At 35.4% G+C, this 19,436-nt stretch overlaps 2 protein-coding genes and 1 pseudogene across 4 annotated transcripts; 1 reads left to right on the top strand and 2 right to left on the bottom strand.

Moving 5' to 3' along the window:
- Positions 1–3,612, bottom strand: LOC113775411 (pre-rRNA-processing protein TSR2 homolog). 3 transcript variants are annotated; one of them, XM_027320271.1, is made up of 4 exons: positions 3,247–3,611; positions 2,989–3,077; positions 787–900; positions 1–504 (listed from the first exon to the last, which is right to left on the bottom strand). In XM_027320271.1, exons 1-4 carry the CDS (start codon positions 3,473–3,475, stop codon positions 286–288), a joined length of 651 nt encoding a protein of 216 aa, XP_027176072.1. In that variant the 5' UTR covers positions 3,476–3,611; the 3' UTR covers positions 1–285. The 3 variants fall into 3 exon arrangements, with proteins under 3 accessions (XP_027176072.1, XP_027176071.1, XP_027176073.1); XM_027320270.1 differs by having other exon boundaries at positions 1–510; positions 3,247–3,609; XM_027320272.1 differs by lacking the exon at positions 787–900 and having other exon boundaries at positions 1–510; positions 3,247–3,612.
- A 1,409-nt stretch (positions 3,613–5,021) lies between these two features.
- LOC113775412 lies at positions 5,022–8,618 on the top strand (annotated as a pseudogene).
- Positions 8,619–9,877: 1,259 nt separating this feature from the next.
- On the bottom strand, positions 9,878–17,168 carry LOC113773076 (chloroplast envelope membrane protein). Its single transcript, XM_027317605.1, has 7 exons — positions 16,198–17,168; positions 15,797–15,882; positions 13,706–13,879; positions 12,172–12,286; positions 11,300–11,397; positions 10,885–11,020; positions 9,878–10,267 (listed from the first exon to the last, which is right to left on the bottom strand). Exons 1-7 carry the CDS (start codon positions 16,825–16,827, stop codon positions 10,199–10,201), a joined length of 1,308 nt encoding a protein of 435 aa, XP_027173406.1. The 5' UTR covers positions 16,828–17,168; the 3' UTR covers positions 9,878–10,198.
- Between the last annotated feature and the right edge of the window lie 2,268 nt (positions 17,169–19,436).

The following is a 19,436-nucleotide window of genomic DNA, read 5'->3' as shown; positions in this document are numbered from 1 at the left end:
TGATGAGGCATCTCGAAACCGTAATCATAACATTTGAACTTCATAATCAAGAATTTGGTCAGCCTGAAAGGGACAACAATTTACAACACTGGTGAAAGCACTGAAAACTTTATCTTAGATTTTTTCCACCCTCCACTTAGTCCACACAACTATATAAGTCAAAATTTTGTAGCTAAAATCAGCCTTGAAATTACATAGAACAATCTGAAATCTGAAGTAGAGAGAAAACAGGAAAAAAGCACTCAAATATGAATACCAACACCATGTATCTGGCAGTATTATGCCTTAATGTCTTCTACCTCTGTTCCGCTTAGATGCAACCACAGTCCATCCATCTTCTGTTTCAGCTCGCTGCTGGGGTATAGACTCATCCACCATCATTTCTTCCCTATTCATGACAGAATGGGATTGTGGAACATCAACCACCATCTTTGATGAGCCATCATTTGGCAAATTACCATTATCACCATCTTCATTATCATCACTATCGCTGTCGCTGCTGGCCTGTATCTAAGTGAAATAACAGATGGGAATGAATCCAAATGGAAAGTGTACTGCAGATTCTCAATAGCTTCTTAAGGACTGAGATTTGAAATTCTTAGTATAAGAAGAGTCTCAACTGCAGATTCTCAATAGCATGTTAAGGACTTTTCACTGTAGATTCTCAATTGGATCTCAAGGACTCACATTCAAAACTCTTAGTATAAGAAGAAGTCTCAACTCTGTTAAATACCCTGGATAATTGTCATTGACAAAACATTTGTCAACCAGCTACAACATCGTTACCTGTGTAACATGGGTGGCCACTCCTGGTGGAGGATTAGTTGCCCTAAGCCTTTGTATGGAACTAAAATCACCTTTCAAACATTCTTCATGCATAAACATCAATTTTTCAGCTATCTGCTTAAAGCAATTCAGTGACAAAAAATAAAAAAATAATGTTAAAAAGTGCCCACAAGAGTGGAAAACGATCAAGATAGACCAAACCATGTTACATCGGCAAATATGCAATTGATATCATTAATCATAGCTGTCATCCAGAAAAAGAAGCATGGTTTCCAAATATCCATCCCCAAAGGAAAATTGTATCGGCCTTTTATGAGATTGGTCATAACTATTGTGATTTCGCTACTCGCATTAGTTTTTCCAATTAAAAGATGGCTAATTCTAATTTAACCACTATATTTTGGTTCTAGTAACCTCCTTATATGAACTAGAGAGTATTTGTTCATTAGAGTTAGTGCTTCTGCTGATGTCAAAAAATTCTTAAGAATGCAAAGTAAGACAGAACAAAGTCCCAAAATTCCAAAAGGAGAAGAAATCTAAGGTAGGTGTGCAATTCAGCCAATCACCAAAAGTATCATTTACCCACAAGTTCAACATTGAGATAGACATTGCTGGCTCTAGCAATTCTTTCTGTCCCTTTATAGTAGAAAAAAAGTCTATCATGTATTTGGACATGATATGGAATAGATGCATAATGGAAATGAAACTTTTAAGCAATTATTTTTTTCAAGCCTGTTAAAGCAAAAGGGATGTTCAAACCATACTTAACCTTCAGATCCTCTTTATTGCAAAGAGAAATTGAAACTTGAGAAGAATATAAAGCCAAAAAATCCACAATCATCACAAGCCCTAACACTGCATAGCAAGTTTACCATTTTGAGAAAACCCTAGGTAATCAAGGGTTAGACAAGATAGACTTTCTAAATTTCAGAATCCAGAGCCACAATAGTTCTGTGAGGAATTGCAGATGCTGATTGTCATCAAGCACATTTCAGACAAAAAACTTAGAATCCCCAAATTCAAGTCAAATGACCAAACAGATAGTATTCTGAATACCTAAAAAAATAGTTTAACATCTATCCTTGGCCTTGCTGCAATATTAAGGCCATGCGTTATTATAACCAGAACAATATGGCAGGGATTGAAGGAAATCTTGATGGTGATCTAAATAATAGTAATCTCTTTCCCCTTGTTCTTGTCTATTTCTGTGCATATATCTTGAAACATACATTCTCTGTGGCCATATATCATGTTTCATAAGACAGTCACATGCAAAAAGGAAAGACCACAAGTTACAAAATGCTTGCTTTTCAAGATCCCAAAATTCCAGCTTTACTGTTTAACTACTAAACTCAAAGCATAAAGGTTGCAATTGTCTAAAAGAAGTATACTACAATCTACATCTCTGCATGTTAAATGAATATTGATTGGCATGCACACCCAGCTTCCTTCCCCTTATTTACTAGCAAGCTGTGAGTTAGAAAATTATCCTTTTATCTTTATCTCTCACCATTCCCTTCAAACCTCAACCTCCAGTAAAATGCAAAATAAATTACAAATCCCAACTCCATTAATCAGCTTTTCCCTCCTGTCCTCCTGCTTCAAGAACATCTCTAGATATGTTTTAGTACAGAGCCTCCAGCATTCAGACTGGGAATATTTTAGTTTTTCTTAAAAAGCGTCATTTATAAGTATCTCAAGCCCAAACCACCTGTATGATCAGTCATCGAATAGTGGCAGCAACACTTATTCATGCAACTTCAAGCTAATATAGGAAAACAGAATTACATCGAATGATGACTAATAAGCGTAAGGAAACAATAAGACCACGTCACTTCAACCCTTGACTTCAGCTTGAATCTAAAGGATCAAATCCTTTAGAGGAAACAATAAGGAGGATGCCAATTCTTATAACCTATTCAATTGATAATATAATTGAACAAGTGCACTATTTTTTTTCCCTTCAGAGAGGAGGAAGGTACTAGGATAAAGAATACTCTCTTTCAACCTCGCAAAAAATTCTTAAGAGCCCTTCAAGCCTTGAGCCGTAGACTTGTTTTAAAAAATCTGACATGCCAAGGGCAATTATCTTGATTTGAGAAGCAGTAACTTCTCAACCGTTTAAGCGAACTAAAATCATTGCAGTGCAATAAACAAAAGCTCCAAGCGACAGGCATCAAACAGTTTAGCTGAACTAAGTACCTCCTCTATACTGCCATCGGCAATCTCAGTACCAAGAGATAGCATTGAATCATCAAGAAGATCCTCCACGTCATCCATATATACTTTCTCTGAACACCCGAATTTCCCAAAAAAGATAAAGACAGAGAAAAAAACCGAAAAAAATCAGAGAAAACTCAAGCAGACAGAAATAAACAAATAAACAACAGAAAAAACGCAAGAATTTGCTGAATTCATTTTCAAACAAGAAATTTCCAAAATTCAACTGAAATGGAAAACCTTTGGATCCAGCAAGAAGTGAAAAGAGGTCGAGGGCGAGTTGCTGGGACTTAAGACGAGACTGGGGGCCACCCCACTCGTTCTGAACGGCCATTTGAAGTGCTGTCCATCGAGAAAGCAGTAAATTGATGCCTTGTTGGAACTCAGCCGCCGCCTCCCCCGTCAGCTGGGGAGCAGCAGCCGCCGATGACTTGCCGGTGCCGGTGTTGCTTCGGTAATTGGAGTCCATTTTTCGGTTTAATTCCTAGTGAAACCCTAACCTCTGTTGCTTAATAATGCTTATTGTTTGGAGTCATTTTTCTTCTCTTTCTTTTTTGAAGAATGTTTTGGACTGCTCTTTAATCTTTCAAAAACCTTACGGGTCTGAATAAATAAATCCAAAATCATTCCTCCTGGATATGGGTACCCAATGAGTAACGCCCGTATTTTTATAAATACAATAAAGTAAAAATATATAAATTTCAAAAAATATAAACACTATCTAATTTTTATTTTCAAATAATAAAATTAATATTCAAGAAGTTGAATACAATATTATTAAAAACTAATTATTATCGATTGTTTCGATTTATTTTTGAAACTTCAACTACATTATACACTAGCAATCGAGGTGCTATCAACGTGTGTGCAATTTATCAAAAAATATTTTTAAATGAAAGAATCACATAAATAGTACTAGTGTAAGTGAAAATAAAAAAAAAACGTTGGTAAGGAATAATGTGAGAATTGAAAGGAGGTAGTTTTAGTTGAGTAAAAATTGTATATTTGTTGATAATAGAGATAATGAATAATAGATATAAGTGTTAATATATAATAGAAATAATAGTAAATTTGAAAATACACAAAGTTGTTAACTGCTTACAAAGGCTTTATTATTGTAAAGATATATAATTATATATACATGGATTTGGGTAGGGTCTGATTTTTATGATCTATATCCAAATTTAAACCCATATTAGATCCTACCCAAACTCATAACTCTTTTACAGGGTTTGGATTTAAGAAATTAAATCCAAAACCCATCTTACTACATTAGGTCTAGGTTGGATTTGAATAAGAACTGATCTATTGATATGCCTGATCATACATCCTTTTTCTTATTCATCAAATAATCAAATTTACCCCCGGGGGGGGGGGAAGAAATTTCATATATTTATTCATACCTTTTAATCCCTCAAGTTTGGAATGAAACATTTTAGAACCTCATGAAATTTGGTTCGATTATCAAATAGTTTTGTTTGGTTTTAAACTCTAAACACTCCTAAAGAGTCCCAAGTTGAATGTTATAGTGTTTAAATTCGAATTAATTTTTCCTAAAACTCTTGCAATTCGGTACGTTTATTGGTTGATTGAGTTCAAACAATTTTCATTAAACTAATTTGATTTATCTTTCACGTAGGTTCCAAGTCTTATGCTTTATCAAAAAATGCTCAAAGAATCAAATAATAAGAGTTAATTCTTGGTTAGGCTTGGTTGAGTTAATTGATTACTCAATATACAAAAACAAATTTTTAGTTGTTTTCCGAAATTTTTCCTTTTGAAAAAGTAACCTTTTTCAAATTTCAGTGCATATTTACTAAGTGAACATTTTAGTATCAAAGACTCTTTACATATGTGTGAATTTACATATTTGGAAAGGGCTTCTTCTCGTAGCTTCAAGACTTCGCTAGCAGGCATCTTTGTTGCTAGTACTTTTGTCTGTTACATGAGAGCCTATGCAATAAAACTCAACAGCCAAGTGGCTAATTTGCTGAAGAAGAAGAAGAGAGGTGGAGAATATGTCGACTGAAAATGGATGTGCTGAGCCAAAACTGGTCACTGGAGATGCCGGTTACGTCCTTGAAGACGTGCCCCACTTGTCCGACTACATTCCTGACCTTCTGGTACGTAAAACTTCATGATTCTGCAAATGGAAAACCATTCTTTGTACAATTATTTTTCAAGAATTCTATACCAAGTGAAACTTTCTTTTTTTGTGTTCTTGGTGTTGGTTGCAGACTTATCCTAATCCATTGCAAAACCATCATGCTTATTCAGTTGTTAAGTAAGTGTTTTAACTGCCCGCGACCATGCTATTTTTCTTGGTTTTTCATTGGTGTGTGGAATTGATGTTGCAAAACATTTTGTTCTGTGGCAGGCAATATTTTGTTAATGTGGATGACAGCGTTACAAAAAAGGTAATGGTACTCATTTTGATTGAGATTATTTTCCTGATGAAAGCGGAAAATTATTTTCCTGATCATTTTGTTCTTATGTTTTTTCCTAATTCATCTACTTGTGCTTGTGATTGTAGATTGTTGTAGGCAGAAGTAGCCCAAGAGGGACTCATTTTCGGCGTGCTGGACCTCGTCAGAAGGTTTCTTTTTTTGGTTCCTTCAATTTTCTTTCAAGAATAAGATTCATCATTTTGCTAACAATGTTGAACCAATTATATTATGAAAGCTAAATTGGCTTGAATTTTCCTCAGGTTTGTTTTGAATCTGATGAAGTTCTTGCATGCATCGTGACTTGTGGAGGTCTCTGCCCCGGTTTAAACACAGTGATCAGGGAGTTAGTCTGCGGTTTACATGACATGTATGGCGTCAATGGCATTCTTGGAATAGAGGTAAATAAGTGTTCAATCAATGTTGACAGGACAGATATTTCTGCAACTGATTTTTCCTTTGTAGCAGTTCATGTTGGAGGGGAAGGACTAGGCTTCTTTTGTTTTTTCCTACTTCGTTTTGGTTCAATCCCACTGGAGGATGTTGAATGCCTGGAATGTGACTTAGTATGAATGTTCTTTTGTGATCACAGGATGGATACAAGGGATTCTATTCTCGGAATACTATCCCTTTAAGACCAAAGGTTGTGAATGATATTCACAGACGGGGCGGTACCATTCTTGGGACATCAAGAGGGGGCCATAATACATCAAAAATAGTAGACAGTATTCAGGATCGAGGAATTAATCAGGTATGGAGACTTGCCTTTCAATTCTCTTTTTTGATTTATGTGGTTCCTTTTGAATTATGGCTTCTGAGAAGCAGAAAGCATGTTTAGAACTCAATACTTGATTTTAGAACTTCTAACTTTGCGGTGAAGATTTTCCTGTTTATATTTGTGTTCAAGATGTATGACACCGAGTGTATCAGGTTTACATTATTGGAGGAGATGGTACTTGAAGAGGTCGTTTTTGTCTTGCTGGAGTGAGTCACCCGAGCTGGAGAAGACCTCTTATCCTGGATGGTTACCTCAGACGAGGTCACCTGCTTAAATTGTAGGAGGGAAAGCCTTGGCCGAAGCAATAACTAGGCCGAAGTCAATTTCCGATGCTGAGAGGCCGAGGCGGTCGGAACCGAAGAGACACAGGGCGGAACCCCAGCTCTAGCCGAGCTGGAAATACCCTCCTCAGTACTCATAAAGGAGCTGCAATGATCTTTGAGGTGATCCACTTTCTCGCTTTTATTGGCTTTGGCTGTGTGATGCAATGCTTCAGATACTCTCGGGCGGGAAGAGTTGTGTGTTAACCTGGATTATTTGCAGGAAATCAGAAGGCGTGGCCTCAAAGTTGCTGTTGTTGGAATACCCAAGACCATTGACAATGACATACCGGTACTGCAATACATTCTCGTCCCCTCTTCTGATACAATAGCGCTTTTGAACTAAAAGGTTTACAAACGAAGTTCTTAGATCTTAAGCTTTACCTAATTCAGGTTATAGACAAATCCTTCGGTTTTGACACTGCTGTTGAGGAAGCTCAACGAGCCATCAATGCAGCTCATGTTGAAGCTGAAAGCATTGGGAATGGTATCGGTGTTGTCAAACTAATGGGACGTGATAGTGGTAAGTCTTCAACTCGGTAATTACAGCTTATAGTGTCTTCCAACTCCATAGGAACCATCCCTTCAATTGAACCATTGCTCTTTATGTGGCTGTCAAAAGTGACAACAATATCACTGAACTTTTGAGGCAATGGTTGTTTCACCCCTATAGGTTTTATTGCAATGTATGCAACTCTTGCGAGCCGAGATGTGGACTGCTGTTTGATTCCAGAGTCACCCTTTTTTCTGGAAGGACCTGGTGGACTCTTTGAACATATAAAAAACAGACTCAAAGAAAATGGGCACATGGTTCTTGTGATTGCCGAAGGAGCTGGGCAGGATCTTCTCAGAGAAAGCATGCATGTTGTGGATGAGAAGGATGCTTCTGGAAACAAGCAGCTCCAAGACGTCGGCTTCTGGATATCTCAGAAGATCAAGGTTATTGTTGTTCAAGTCTTTGCTATAATCATCCTACTATAATGTGCTCTTTGTTTGTGGGCTATTTTAACAATAGGAGGATATAGTCATCCTTCTCAGAAAGTTTACTGCTTCTAGGAGGATATAGTCACACTCTTCACAATAACACAAATGCTTCAGCATATGCACTTGATTGATTGTATTACTACCAGGCAAGTGCCTCATGCAATTTTTGTTGCAAGTATAGATAATTGAATTTTCTATTACAGTTAAATGTATATTGAGTTTATTCTGCTCTGTGATCTCAAACTGGTATGTAAAATATCTCCCATGCTTGATGGTTTCCAGGATCACTTTTAGAAAGAGAAGAAAATGCCTGTAAATCTCAAATACATAGGTACGTCGAGAAGTTTCTATCCAGGATCTTATCATGTTAACTTACGAAGCAATAATCCAAGCATGATTGATCGTTCATGGCAGATCCTACATATATGATCCGTGCCATTCCAGGCAATGCATCAGACAATGTCTACTGCACACTTCTAGCTCACAGCGCGATTCATGGCGCAATGGCAGGTTTCACAGGGTTTACAGTAGGGCCTGTTAATGCAAGACATGCTTACATACCCTTTTATGTGAGTTTGGTGTTTAGAGTCTTAATTTTCTTGTAGTCTTTCTGCTAGTTTCTTGATCCTAAATGTACAAAAATAAGCTAATTCTTCTGTTGGCAATAATTCGTTATATGTAACAGATTTGTGTCACTGTATGGTGTTAATGGTTTCGACTGACCATTTTGCAGCGCATAATAGAGAGACAGAATAAGGTGGGAATAACAGACCGGATGTGGGCAAGGCTCCTATCTTCAACCAACCAACCAAGTTTTCTGGACGCTAAAGATGTTGCTGAATCGAAGAAAGAAAAACCGCCATCATCGCAGTTGTTAAGTGATGATGATGGTGAAAATTTGCATAGAGAAAATCATTCAGGAAAATCTTATTTCTTGTGAAGAAGGGTTTGAAGGGGAGAGTTCCTGTAGCAAAGAGAATGTGTCAGAAGAGAAGTCATCCAACAAAGAGAATGAGAAAGGTCATCTGGATAACAGGCTGACAGCAAAACTATTTTAGTAGCTAGAAATGTGGATATCTATTTGTAGTTTTCTGTGTTCATGTCTGATTTTCAGTTAATTGCTGTTAACCTATGCGTATTTCGGGTTATCACTTTCTATCTTTAACTTTTCAGATTGCATGTTTGTCGTTTTTACTGCGAAAGTTATTGTGGTTATAAATATTAGGACATAGCAAATAGGATTAATATTTCCTACACTTACAGTGTATACACTGTCAGCGTTGAATGAACGACAACTATGTAAAATTGAAATTTAAAATTTAATTTTTGCACACGTGTCATGGATCCAACAGTAATAATGTATGCACTGTCAGTGTATATAAAATTAACTCATAAAAATATGGGTCTTAAAAATTTCAGTATCAAGTGAACGAAAAACATTCATAAAAACATGTGAGAATACAAAGGTGGTGTTTTTTAGATGTTGGTAAATCCTGCATCCCTGAGCCAGGTAGAGAGACACCCTTTTAGGTTTGGTTCACTATTCTTGAACACTTTTTAACTGGAAACGGATACTGACTGCAATTTACCAAACATCAGGGACCTCAGACATCCTCAGCACCAAGATTCAACATCATCCTTGAACCAAATCCAGCCTCAAAAGACCACACAGCCTCAATCAACCTCTTTCTTTCCATTCTACATGCAACCCTCAGAGAAGCTCATTTTTCTTGCCAATCAGAACACAGATCAGAGATGGTACCATTGACATTAAACTCACCATTACTGTACTTTAGATCCCTCTCCTCCAACGCACGCCATGCCGGCATCTTGTTTGATCACCGAAACCAGACACTGTGGCCTGTGGCCATGCCCAGAGTGAAATTCCACTTTTGGGAAAATCTACTTTTCGTCTCTAAATTTTGAGTTAGGAACACATTTTGTCCCCAAATTTTTAGATGCACCACATTTAGTACATGAATTAATTATTTTTTGCCATATTTAATCCAAAAACGGTAAATTGCTTAATTTGGATGGAGAAAATCACGTGTTTGACACGTGACCGTTAAGTAAAAACAATTTCTCAGTCAAAATCAACGGCCACGTCAGCCTTCTCCATCCCAATTGAATATTTTACCGTTTTTGGACTAAATGTAGTCCAAAATAATTAATTCATGTACTAAATGTGATGCGTCTAAAAGTTTGGGGACGAAATGTGTCCCTAAACTCAAAGTTTAAGGACGAAAAGTGGATTTTTCCCTTCCACTTTTCAAGTCCTTGATGTATTATGTTTTCCTTTCTCTATTTAAAGCTTGTGAAAATCTAAGTACCATATAGGCATGCAATTAAAAATGATAATGATGATTCTTTCATCATAACAGGATGCACTCCATCACTCATCACAATTTACAACAACTCTTGACCATGGTATGGAATTATATGTCTGGTATCTGGTTTGTAGCCCCCCAATGAAAAGAATGTTACTTTACACCTAAACCAGACAAAAAATTGGTTGCTCTGTTGTGGTACAACTTACAATGCTGAAAAGCCTCTATATTGAAACAAATACAACATGTATCCACCAAGCATCGGAAAAAATAATAGTCCTAAGTGCTGTAACTTGTGGCTACTTCTGACAGAGAGACGTAGAAAAGAAAGAATCATCTCTAATGCCTCTCCATTTCTCTGAAAATATTTGCTACCCTTGGGGATAACCTTGGCAAAAACTTGAATAACTGGAAAAAAAAAAAAAAAGGATCAAAGCATCAGAAACACCTTGGCTAAGGAGTCAAAAGGGGGGAAAAAATCAAAGCATGAGAAACGCCTAGGCTAAGAAGTCAAAAAGGACAAAGACAACAAACAAATTGTTCGCCCCGTTCCCCCCCCCCCCCCCCTCCCCTCTCTTCCAGCATAAAGAAGGTTGCCAAAATCTGTATACCTGGACTTTGTGTTTGGTTTTAACAGTTTTGGAGATTGGATCATTATAGTAACTTTCCTTTTCCAGCTAAAATGATATTATACGTATAAAAGTTATGCTTTTCAAGTTACCATGTTACCCCCACCCAAAAGGAAACAGGAAAGGCAATGCACACTTCAGTACAAGATGAAGAACATGATCCAATTAGTGAGATCATTTGTTGAGAACAGAATTGTTAGGAAAAAAAAAAAAAAACTCTCTGTAGGTACATAGCTTGAACTGTAAAATATGTAATCATATTGTCAAGTAAATTAAAATGCAGAAAAAAAGGAAAAGAAAAGCATGATCTGGCAGAAATCACAAACACATATGGTAAAATGTTTTCCCAACATACAAAAAATTCCATATATCATACTTTTTAGATAAAAAACGTACCCAGAGCTTCACGCAAGCATCAATAATAACTGGAACTAAACAGACAAAAATGGTAATGGCAGCCTCATCAACCTCAAGACCATAATGGTCAACTATTATCTCACATACAGTCTGCCAACCAGACTCTGAATGATACCTGCAGAGTCAGAAGAGCGAAGCAAGAGCATTAGTAGTTAATAGAATTTTTGTTGCTCAATAAACAAGTCAAATCATATCAAAAGTGCACTAAACATCTAAGATGGTTTTCTTTTTTTCTTTTTTTTGGAGCATTCTAAGATGGGGTTATTATCCTATCTGAGATAACTAGCCTAAATTCAGCATGTGATCCAACTATGGCGGGACCAACTTCAATGAGAAATCACCACATCAAAAGTGAATAACTAATACATTAGAAAACAGAGAATAAAAATGTTACCCTAGAAATATATCAGTGACAAGTATAATTAGAAAAGCCTTCCCCGTGTCTGTAACATTGTTTAGCATCTTGTAGCCAGTAAATTTCAGCAGAGCTACCTGCAGAAGCAGGCATAAGTTGGCAAGATGATTGAAAGCGTTCAGTATAATATGGCAAGATGATCGAAAGAGTTCAGTATAATATGCTAATCTTCATATATGGATGCTGCAAGCAGAAAAAGCACAAAAACAAATTATCCTACGGCCTTCCTGACATTAAGTACCCAAACAAGGTCACATCATCCAATTCCATCCATTTTATCTTAGCATTCCATTAATAAAACACGACTTTACACATCATATGTCCATCAAAACATGTTTCTCCATGAAACTATATGAATGTTCAATTGAAAATAAAGTACCAGAAGCAGAAAACTGGAATTACATTGTATAGTTGCTCTTATAGTTGTATAAATATAGTTCTATAAATAAACAAACTAAGGCCTCTGAAAAGAATAGAAGCCATATATAGTGAAACTAGAGTTGCTAGGAAAAAGGCCTGAAAGAGAAAACAGAAATTATTAGTGGCTCTAAGGGCAAGAAACGTTTAAACATCAAAATCTTAGGTGCATAATCACTTGAAAATTGTGAAGCAAGAATGTCCTCAGATTTTTTGTTTTCTTTTGGGCCATGCAGTCATGGTAAGTGGGAAGCTTACTTATTAAACAAAAAAGTGCAAGTATGTTGACTTTTATTTTCAGGATGAAGTTCCTAAGAAATAAAAGAGATGGAAAGGAAGGGAAGCTTTAAGTGCAAAATCACACTAAGCTGTGAAATGGAATTATTAAAATAGGTATTTGAGTATAAAACTCAAAGAAAACGATGAGTACTCACTTGACTCTGATTGAAGTACAAAAGAATGAACAATGATACTCCAAAAACAATATCAGACCATATATTGGCAAATGCTCTACGATTCTCTAGCCTCCGCTGATCTCGTAACTCTAACCTGTTACATCACACAAAACATGAAAAGACATTAAATCTCTTAATATGATGTCCTAACTACTATCTATTAACATTTAATAACTGTTACGTGTGAATTCAAGGTAGAGGTACGTATAATTTGAGTGAACAAATTAAAACTATTTGCAGCTTTCTGTAGTGCAACAATGAGTACTAGTCCAACAACTATGATGCAGTTTTTCGAACAGTGAACAGCAACATGAGATGACCAACAGCAAATGTGGCAGACTAGTTCAAGTTTTAAGTATAGTTCTAATTGACAGCTACAGCCTTGATTAGAGTATGAGAACCCTTTAAACCAATAAAAGCATGAAATTGTTAACTCAACCATTAAAAAACAAGAAAATTGTACAACTGTAACTTTTATTGGTGAACAAATTTCGATCAGATTCTCAACAATTGAAGTCCATGTTGTGAGATTGATAAACTTTTTTTTTGAAGTAACTAGACAATTTGGTTTCCATGAAATTGCTAACTACAATGTAGATAACTCTATAAATGAGCCTTGCAATCAATGAATTACTTCATGATTAAAGAAAATCTACAGAAACTATCTCCACATCATTTCTATGTATATTAAGAGACAAAGAGTAAATGGGATTTGTATGGTATAGTAGCCAATAACAAGGTAATTACTGTCAAGAAACTGCATCACGCACACTCATCTCCGTGGACATCCAACGTTAACTGGCTCCATTTAATTACATGAAATTAATCAGATCATTCCTAAATCAGTGTTATATTAACAGTTTGACTTTCTACTCTTGCAGCATGATTCAAGGCCCGTTAATCGAAAGTAATGTGCAGGACAGCCATTAAATCCAAATTCTAACTCATCCAAAGACCTTTTCAAGGTGGATAAAGGTAGAAAGTTGGGAGGAGAAAATCAGAGCGAAATCATAATCGCTCCAATGCCTTGTAGGAGTCTCATCTAGAGAGGGAATTAAATGGAATCCTACCATTTTTTATGCAAATGCTGCAAGGCATTTTTGAAAAATTGTGAGAAGCTGGATTATATAAGCATAGTTTCCTACTTTTTCCTTTTTAGTTCCCTAGGTCTATGTATTTAGGTAATCTCAAGTAAATATTCTGAAAAATCAACTAAAGCTAGGCACTGGCATTGTGAGGAGTAACTATATCATGAATACAGCAGGAAGCACTTTTCGTTGTTAAAACATCTCCTGTAACAATTTGGAGAAAGCCACATATTATCTCCAATAGAGTTTTTGTAAAGTTGAGACCATCTAAGCTTTTCAATTCAATCTTCTCTATACAACCAAACTTCCACTCTTAAGATCCAAATGTTTTCTGTCCAGCTACCTAAATTAATTTGTCAACTTAATATCAGAATGACTGAATAAGATGCTAAAGCAACAAAATTAACGCCACAAATCAGTCTTACGCCTTATGGTGTAATTCCGTCCACAGCTCCTCTTCAGAGAGAGGTGGCGATTTACCAATCTCTACCTCAAGCCTATACCGGGCTTTCTCCAGCTTTATCTCCTGGACCATTTCAAGCTTCTGACTTCTTCTCACATCAAGCATCTGTGCTGCTAATGGTACTGTCTTGACATATCTATTGAAGACATGAAAGTCAATTAATCAGAATTTCTTATTTGCATTCACATTTGCTGCATAAATTACAAAAACAAGTACATCTTTCAAGGCACAATTTGAAACACACTTGCATCCTAAGTTCATGGTATCACATGATGACGAAGCCATTAATGATGTTGCTGATAGTCTGATGCAGGAAACAAAGAGGAATTAATGAAAAACTCTGAGGACAGGTTTATCATGTTTTGTAGGAGACAAGATTAAATGAAAATTATGAAATACAAGATACATTCAGAAATGAATAGCTAAAGTTTATCTCTTTGAAGGACAACCAACATCTTAATCAGAAAATTCCAAACTAAAGATGTGCAAATGTTTTCTTAATCAGAAAATTCAAAACTAAAGGCACTTCTAACATGTAGGCATGTCGAGATATAAGCTTCCAAGTAATTCTAACGTGCAAATGTTTTCTTGGAAATTATGAGAATTTTCAAGGTAAGACACATTGTCTAACGTGCCTTACTTCTTGTAGCTCATGGAACAGTTTTAGAAATCACTTGTTGATAAATTTTCATTCTCAAATCTAAATATACTCCTTAATTAGAACCTGTAAAGTTTTATCTTCTTTTGATTAGGTAGTGATTTCTTGTTAGAAAATCTCTAGTTACCATTCTGTCTCTAGTAAGTTTTAAAATACAGGTGAATTGTGCTCAACTTCTCGTGACTACAAGGTGAGTTTTGGTTTTGAGAGAAAAAGAAAAGAAAGCCAAAGGTGCTCCTGCTAGGATGTTCAGCTAATGAATGACGTTCTTCCATTTTCACTTCTTCATAGAATTCTAGTAGCTGAGTAGAGGTAAAAAAAAATATGGCTTGCAAGCTACAAATGACTAAGACTCTTAGAGTACGCTTTCAATCTGGTAACTGATTAAGAGTTTCTATAGGGAGTTGGACTACTTTTCTGCTAAAAGATTACTAGCCAATGGGAATAATTGATTTCTGACAGAAAAGTCATACCATTCCAGCAATGATTCTGAAAAAACAATAAATATCCAAATCTGGAAGAACCAAAAAGGATGATACTGAATTTCTAACACAATTCTGTTCTTCACGCTTAAGATCCAAAATCAAAGCAACTTATTCTAGCATCTAGTTGGAACCTCTGCCAAAAATTCTCATTACTGTATCTTCCATTTTCTCTTAAGTGGTTATATTCCCTGCCATTTCTTTAAGATGCTCACTATGACCAAATAATGCAATTTCATGCAAACCAAGGCAATCATCAACACTGATAAAAAACTTCTGGTACATTAACAAAATAGTTGCAACTTTGTTCCTTAAATCCCTAAAACCAAACTCGCTCATCTAATTTGGTAAGAGTGGTGAAAGCCAACTTAATTAACCTATTCAGAAAATTATCAGGTCAAGCCTGATCATTAACAGCCTACTCACCAGACTGGATATGATAAGAAATGACATAAAGCTTCAAAATTTTCATCAGTGTTGTGCAGTACTCATCCAAGCCGCATATCCTACCTGAAAGTGTGTCCCTGAACCACCCATATCAGAAAATGTACAAGACCTAGAATGGACAAGACCCAGGTTGACATCAAAAGAATAGCATGGTTAATGTCCAGCTACTTCATATGCGTATCTACTTCTCCCTCAAAATGAGCTAAGAGAAGAAACTATTGTTCAGTTACAAGAAACTAGAATTAACTTTTAAGAAGTCCTGATTTCCGCAACAGTCACTTTTGAGCTGAATTGATGAAGAGTATTTGTGATTGCAATTAGCATTTGCAGATTAAATCATAAAGGCGCTAATTTGTGATAAAATCATAAAAATCTCAAAAAAAGGAAAAAATGATTTCTCTTGGTCAATGTGCCTATGTAAATAATACACAAACAATTCAATAATGCATTTCGTATTAATGCTAACCTGTCCAGAAACGGCATAAGGACAAAGTCGTGAACCAAAAAGTCTAAAGTGCATGGAATTATTATCAATACTGCCAAAAATTTAGCCTGAAAAAAATAAGGAAGTAAAGGGAATTCAGCAAGTAAAATAATTAAGAGGCAAATATCGATACCACAAGCAGATCTAACAAGGTCAATATATTCAAGAAATTGCAAAGGTGATTACAACATATGAAAACAAAAAATGCCGGGGTAAAATAGATCTGAGTCTTCAACCATGAATCTAAAAAAGCTAAGGCAGAAGACCTACTCAGAATATATTCTAAATAAATCCCTTAATTAAGCTTAGCACAACTAGTGGAATCAACTTTTATCAAATTCTTATTGGAATCAAACGAATCAAAGGTTCGAAAATGCACTCACTGAATTGAATGATGCATAACGAAAAACACGATCCTCATATAGTATTTCATCATCTTCCCTGCCAAAGATCGCATCCCTCACTGACTTCACCAAACCTCCCCTAGGTATCATCTGAACAGGATCTTCCCTAGCCTCCTCTACAGATTTTCCAACTGCACCATTCGAGCTATGAATCCACGACGAGTCATTGCCATTATCATTTGTTTCATCTGCAAGCCAGTCCTCCCACCTCCTATTCTCCTCATTCCTACTATCCTCCTGTGCTTCCCTCAACTCAATAATCGCCTCAGCTCTCCTTTTCCAAGCCTCAAACTTCTCATTATCTGATAACTCCTCATCCCCAGATAACGCCTCATCCCCTGAATCATCTGATTCCAACGAATCTTCAAGCATATCATCATCCTTTAGACCAAGCCAATTCCCATCATCGTCCAAAAAGAACCTCTGCCACCAACTCCTCCTTTTAAAATGCTTTTTCTTGGCTTTTGGCACCAACCCACAAAATCTTTTCCTCCCAAAGCTCAACTGAACCAAACCACTTTTCAGACAACGTGAATAATTCAAGGAACTTTTATTGGCATTTCCCTCGAAAAAGACCAAGTTATCACATAACACCATTGAAGTGCTCATTAATAACGTGTATGAAATAAGCCCACATTTTTCAACCTCATACAGGAACAAAGTTGCAATCTTGTTCAAAGAAATTCACCAAGAAGACAAAGGAAACCATGGAATCAATCAGAAATTTAGAACCCACAAATGCATTATCATATCTTTAACAAACTTGAAATCTATCTTATCTTCGAGACTACTATGAATTGAACAAGCATACTCCCTAAGAAACAGACTAGCTAATGAAAACTGTGACACAGTTATCCAAAATACTTATCTAAATTGGACCAAACCCACAAAAGTGAAGAGACTGGATCACTGAAGTGGACTGCTGGTTTCAGGGGGTTGATGGTCCAACCATCTTTAGGCAGACAGAGAGGATAACGGTTTTTGGTCTAATTTTTTTGGTTTAGATAAACCCGTGTTTGGCCGTTTGACAGTTTTACCCTCCAGTACAAGAGTATTCAACCATTCAAGTAGGGAAAATCTAGGGGAATGTAGGTAATTCGATGGAGCAGTCTATTTTTCTCCACTCTAATTCTTGAAGGGTCCATCTTTGGTAATGCAGTGATTGGTGTGATTCACATTTGTGGACAGTGTACTTTCCTTTGTTTTCTTGTTTTATTTGACAGATATTCAAAACTTTTTGTTAAAATTTTGATGTAGTCACAAGTTATCTTTTTTCCTTTTGAAATCTGATTAAATCTATAGAATGGATTAGTGGGTATACCAGTAATTTTAACCAACAGATAACGGAAGAGAATTCTAGTAGATGAGAAAGTATGTGAAAAAGAAAGTTCATTGATATTAGTGCGTGCCCATTTGTATTTTCTTCTTTTTATTATTTTTGAAGCGTTCAAAGTGTTCTCGCATTTTATTAAATAAATTTTTTCATCTTTCACTCTTGAAATAATAATTTTACGTCTTTTATAAAATCAAATCAATAAGATTTCGTCCCAAACTAGATTTTGGACTACTTTTTATCCTGAATCCATGACGTTATCCACACATGATCATTTTTTTAAGGGTTAATCACATTTTATCCCCTTAAAGAATACCCCATTTCTCAGTTTACCCCCTAACCTTTAATTTTGCTCACTTAACCCCCTTTAGGACAAAATTGCCCTTGTATTACTTTGACTTTTTATTTACCTTGTTTTCCTTTCTTTTGTTTCTTTTTCTCTTTCTTCTTTATTTAATTCTTCCTCTTTCCCACAAAAAATTTCACCTTAATGATTGAAATTAAAAAAGAGGAATTGCAAAGATCTATTTTCTTCTTAAATGATTAAAAAAATATTCAAATCACTTTCCTAAAATACAATTTTTTTAGCTTTTCAATTCTTTTAATTTTGGGTTTTCCTCTTTCCTTTCTAGTTTCTCATTTTATTTTCAAGAAAATATCATAAGATGAAATTGTTTTCCTTTCTTTTATTTCTTTTTCTCTTTCTTCTCTCTTTCATCCTTCCCAATAGAAATTCCATTTCAACGAAAATTTTTGTTTTGAGTTTATAATTGCATATTTCTGGGTGAAGGTTTAAAAGACATCAAAAACTAATTTTGATTTTTTGTATGATGCCACGTGTCACAAATTTCAATTGATGATTATTAATCAGGTCACAATTTCATCTTAAGATATTTTCTTGAGAATAAAATAAGAAACTATAAAGGAAAGAGGAAAATCCAAAATTAAAAGAATTGAAAGGCTAAAAAAATTATATTTTAGGAAAGTGATTTGAATATTTTTTTAAATTTTTTAAGGAGAAGATAGATCTCTGCAATTCTTCTTTTTTAATTTCAATCATTAAGGTAAAGATTTTTGTGGGAAAGAGGAAGAATTAAATAAAGAAGAAAGAGAAAAAGAAATAAAAGAAAGGAAAACAAGGTAAATGAAAAGTCAAAATAATGCAAGGGCAATTTTGTCCTAAAGGGGGTTAAGTGAGCAAAATTAAAGGTTAGGGGGTAAACTGAGAAATGAGGTATCTTTTAAGGGGATAAAATGTGATTAACCCTTTTTTTAATAGCAAAGAGGTTAGATTTTTTTTTCCGTTAACCAAATAATTCGATTCATATTCATTTTTGCTTCTAGAATAAGGAAAATCTGACCTAAACCATATTCGTTTTTCTTAAAAAAGTGAGGTTTGACCCAATTCATATCCATTTTTTACTAAAAAAAAAAGTAAGGTTTGATATTTTTGTATATAAACAATGACTGACACGTGGGTCATATAGTAATTTCAAGCTAAAATATGATCAGAAATTTAGGTTAAGATTAAATTTTGTCAAATTGAATTTATAAGAAATGTAAAATTAACATTTTAAGAGTGAATGACAAAAATGTTCATTTAATAAAATGTGAGAAACATTTAAATAATTTTCCCATTCATCAAATCTCACTTGATGGTCTAGAATGACGCTTTCTTACAAGGGATAATTTCACAAACCTCCCCCGAGGTTTCTGACACTTGCACTGATCCTCCTAAGGTTTTAAAAATTTCACTGACCACCCTTGCTTTTGAGATTTGGTAACAATTCAGTCCAAATAGGATTAAAATATTATTTTCATGAGTGAGATGAGATTTTTATTACATGAATGCCTTTGGTCCCTGTATTAATAGAAGATTGCAAGT

The sequence above is a fragment of the Coffea eugenioides genome, chromosome 6, assembly GCF_003713205.1.
Source record: "Coffea eugenioides isolate CCC68of chromosome 6, Ceug_1.0, whole genome shotgun sequence".
In the NCBI taxonomy this organism is placed as follows: domain Eukaryota; kingdom Viridiplantae; phylum Streptophyta; class Magnoliopsida; order Gentianales; family Rubiaceae; genus Coffea; species Coffea eugenioides.
Note: the sequence above shows the minus strand (reverse complement) of the source record. Positions and strands in the feature narration are given on the sequence as shown.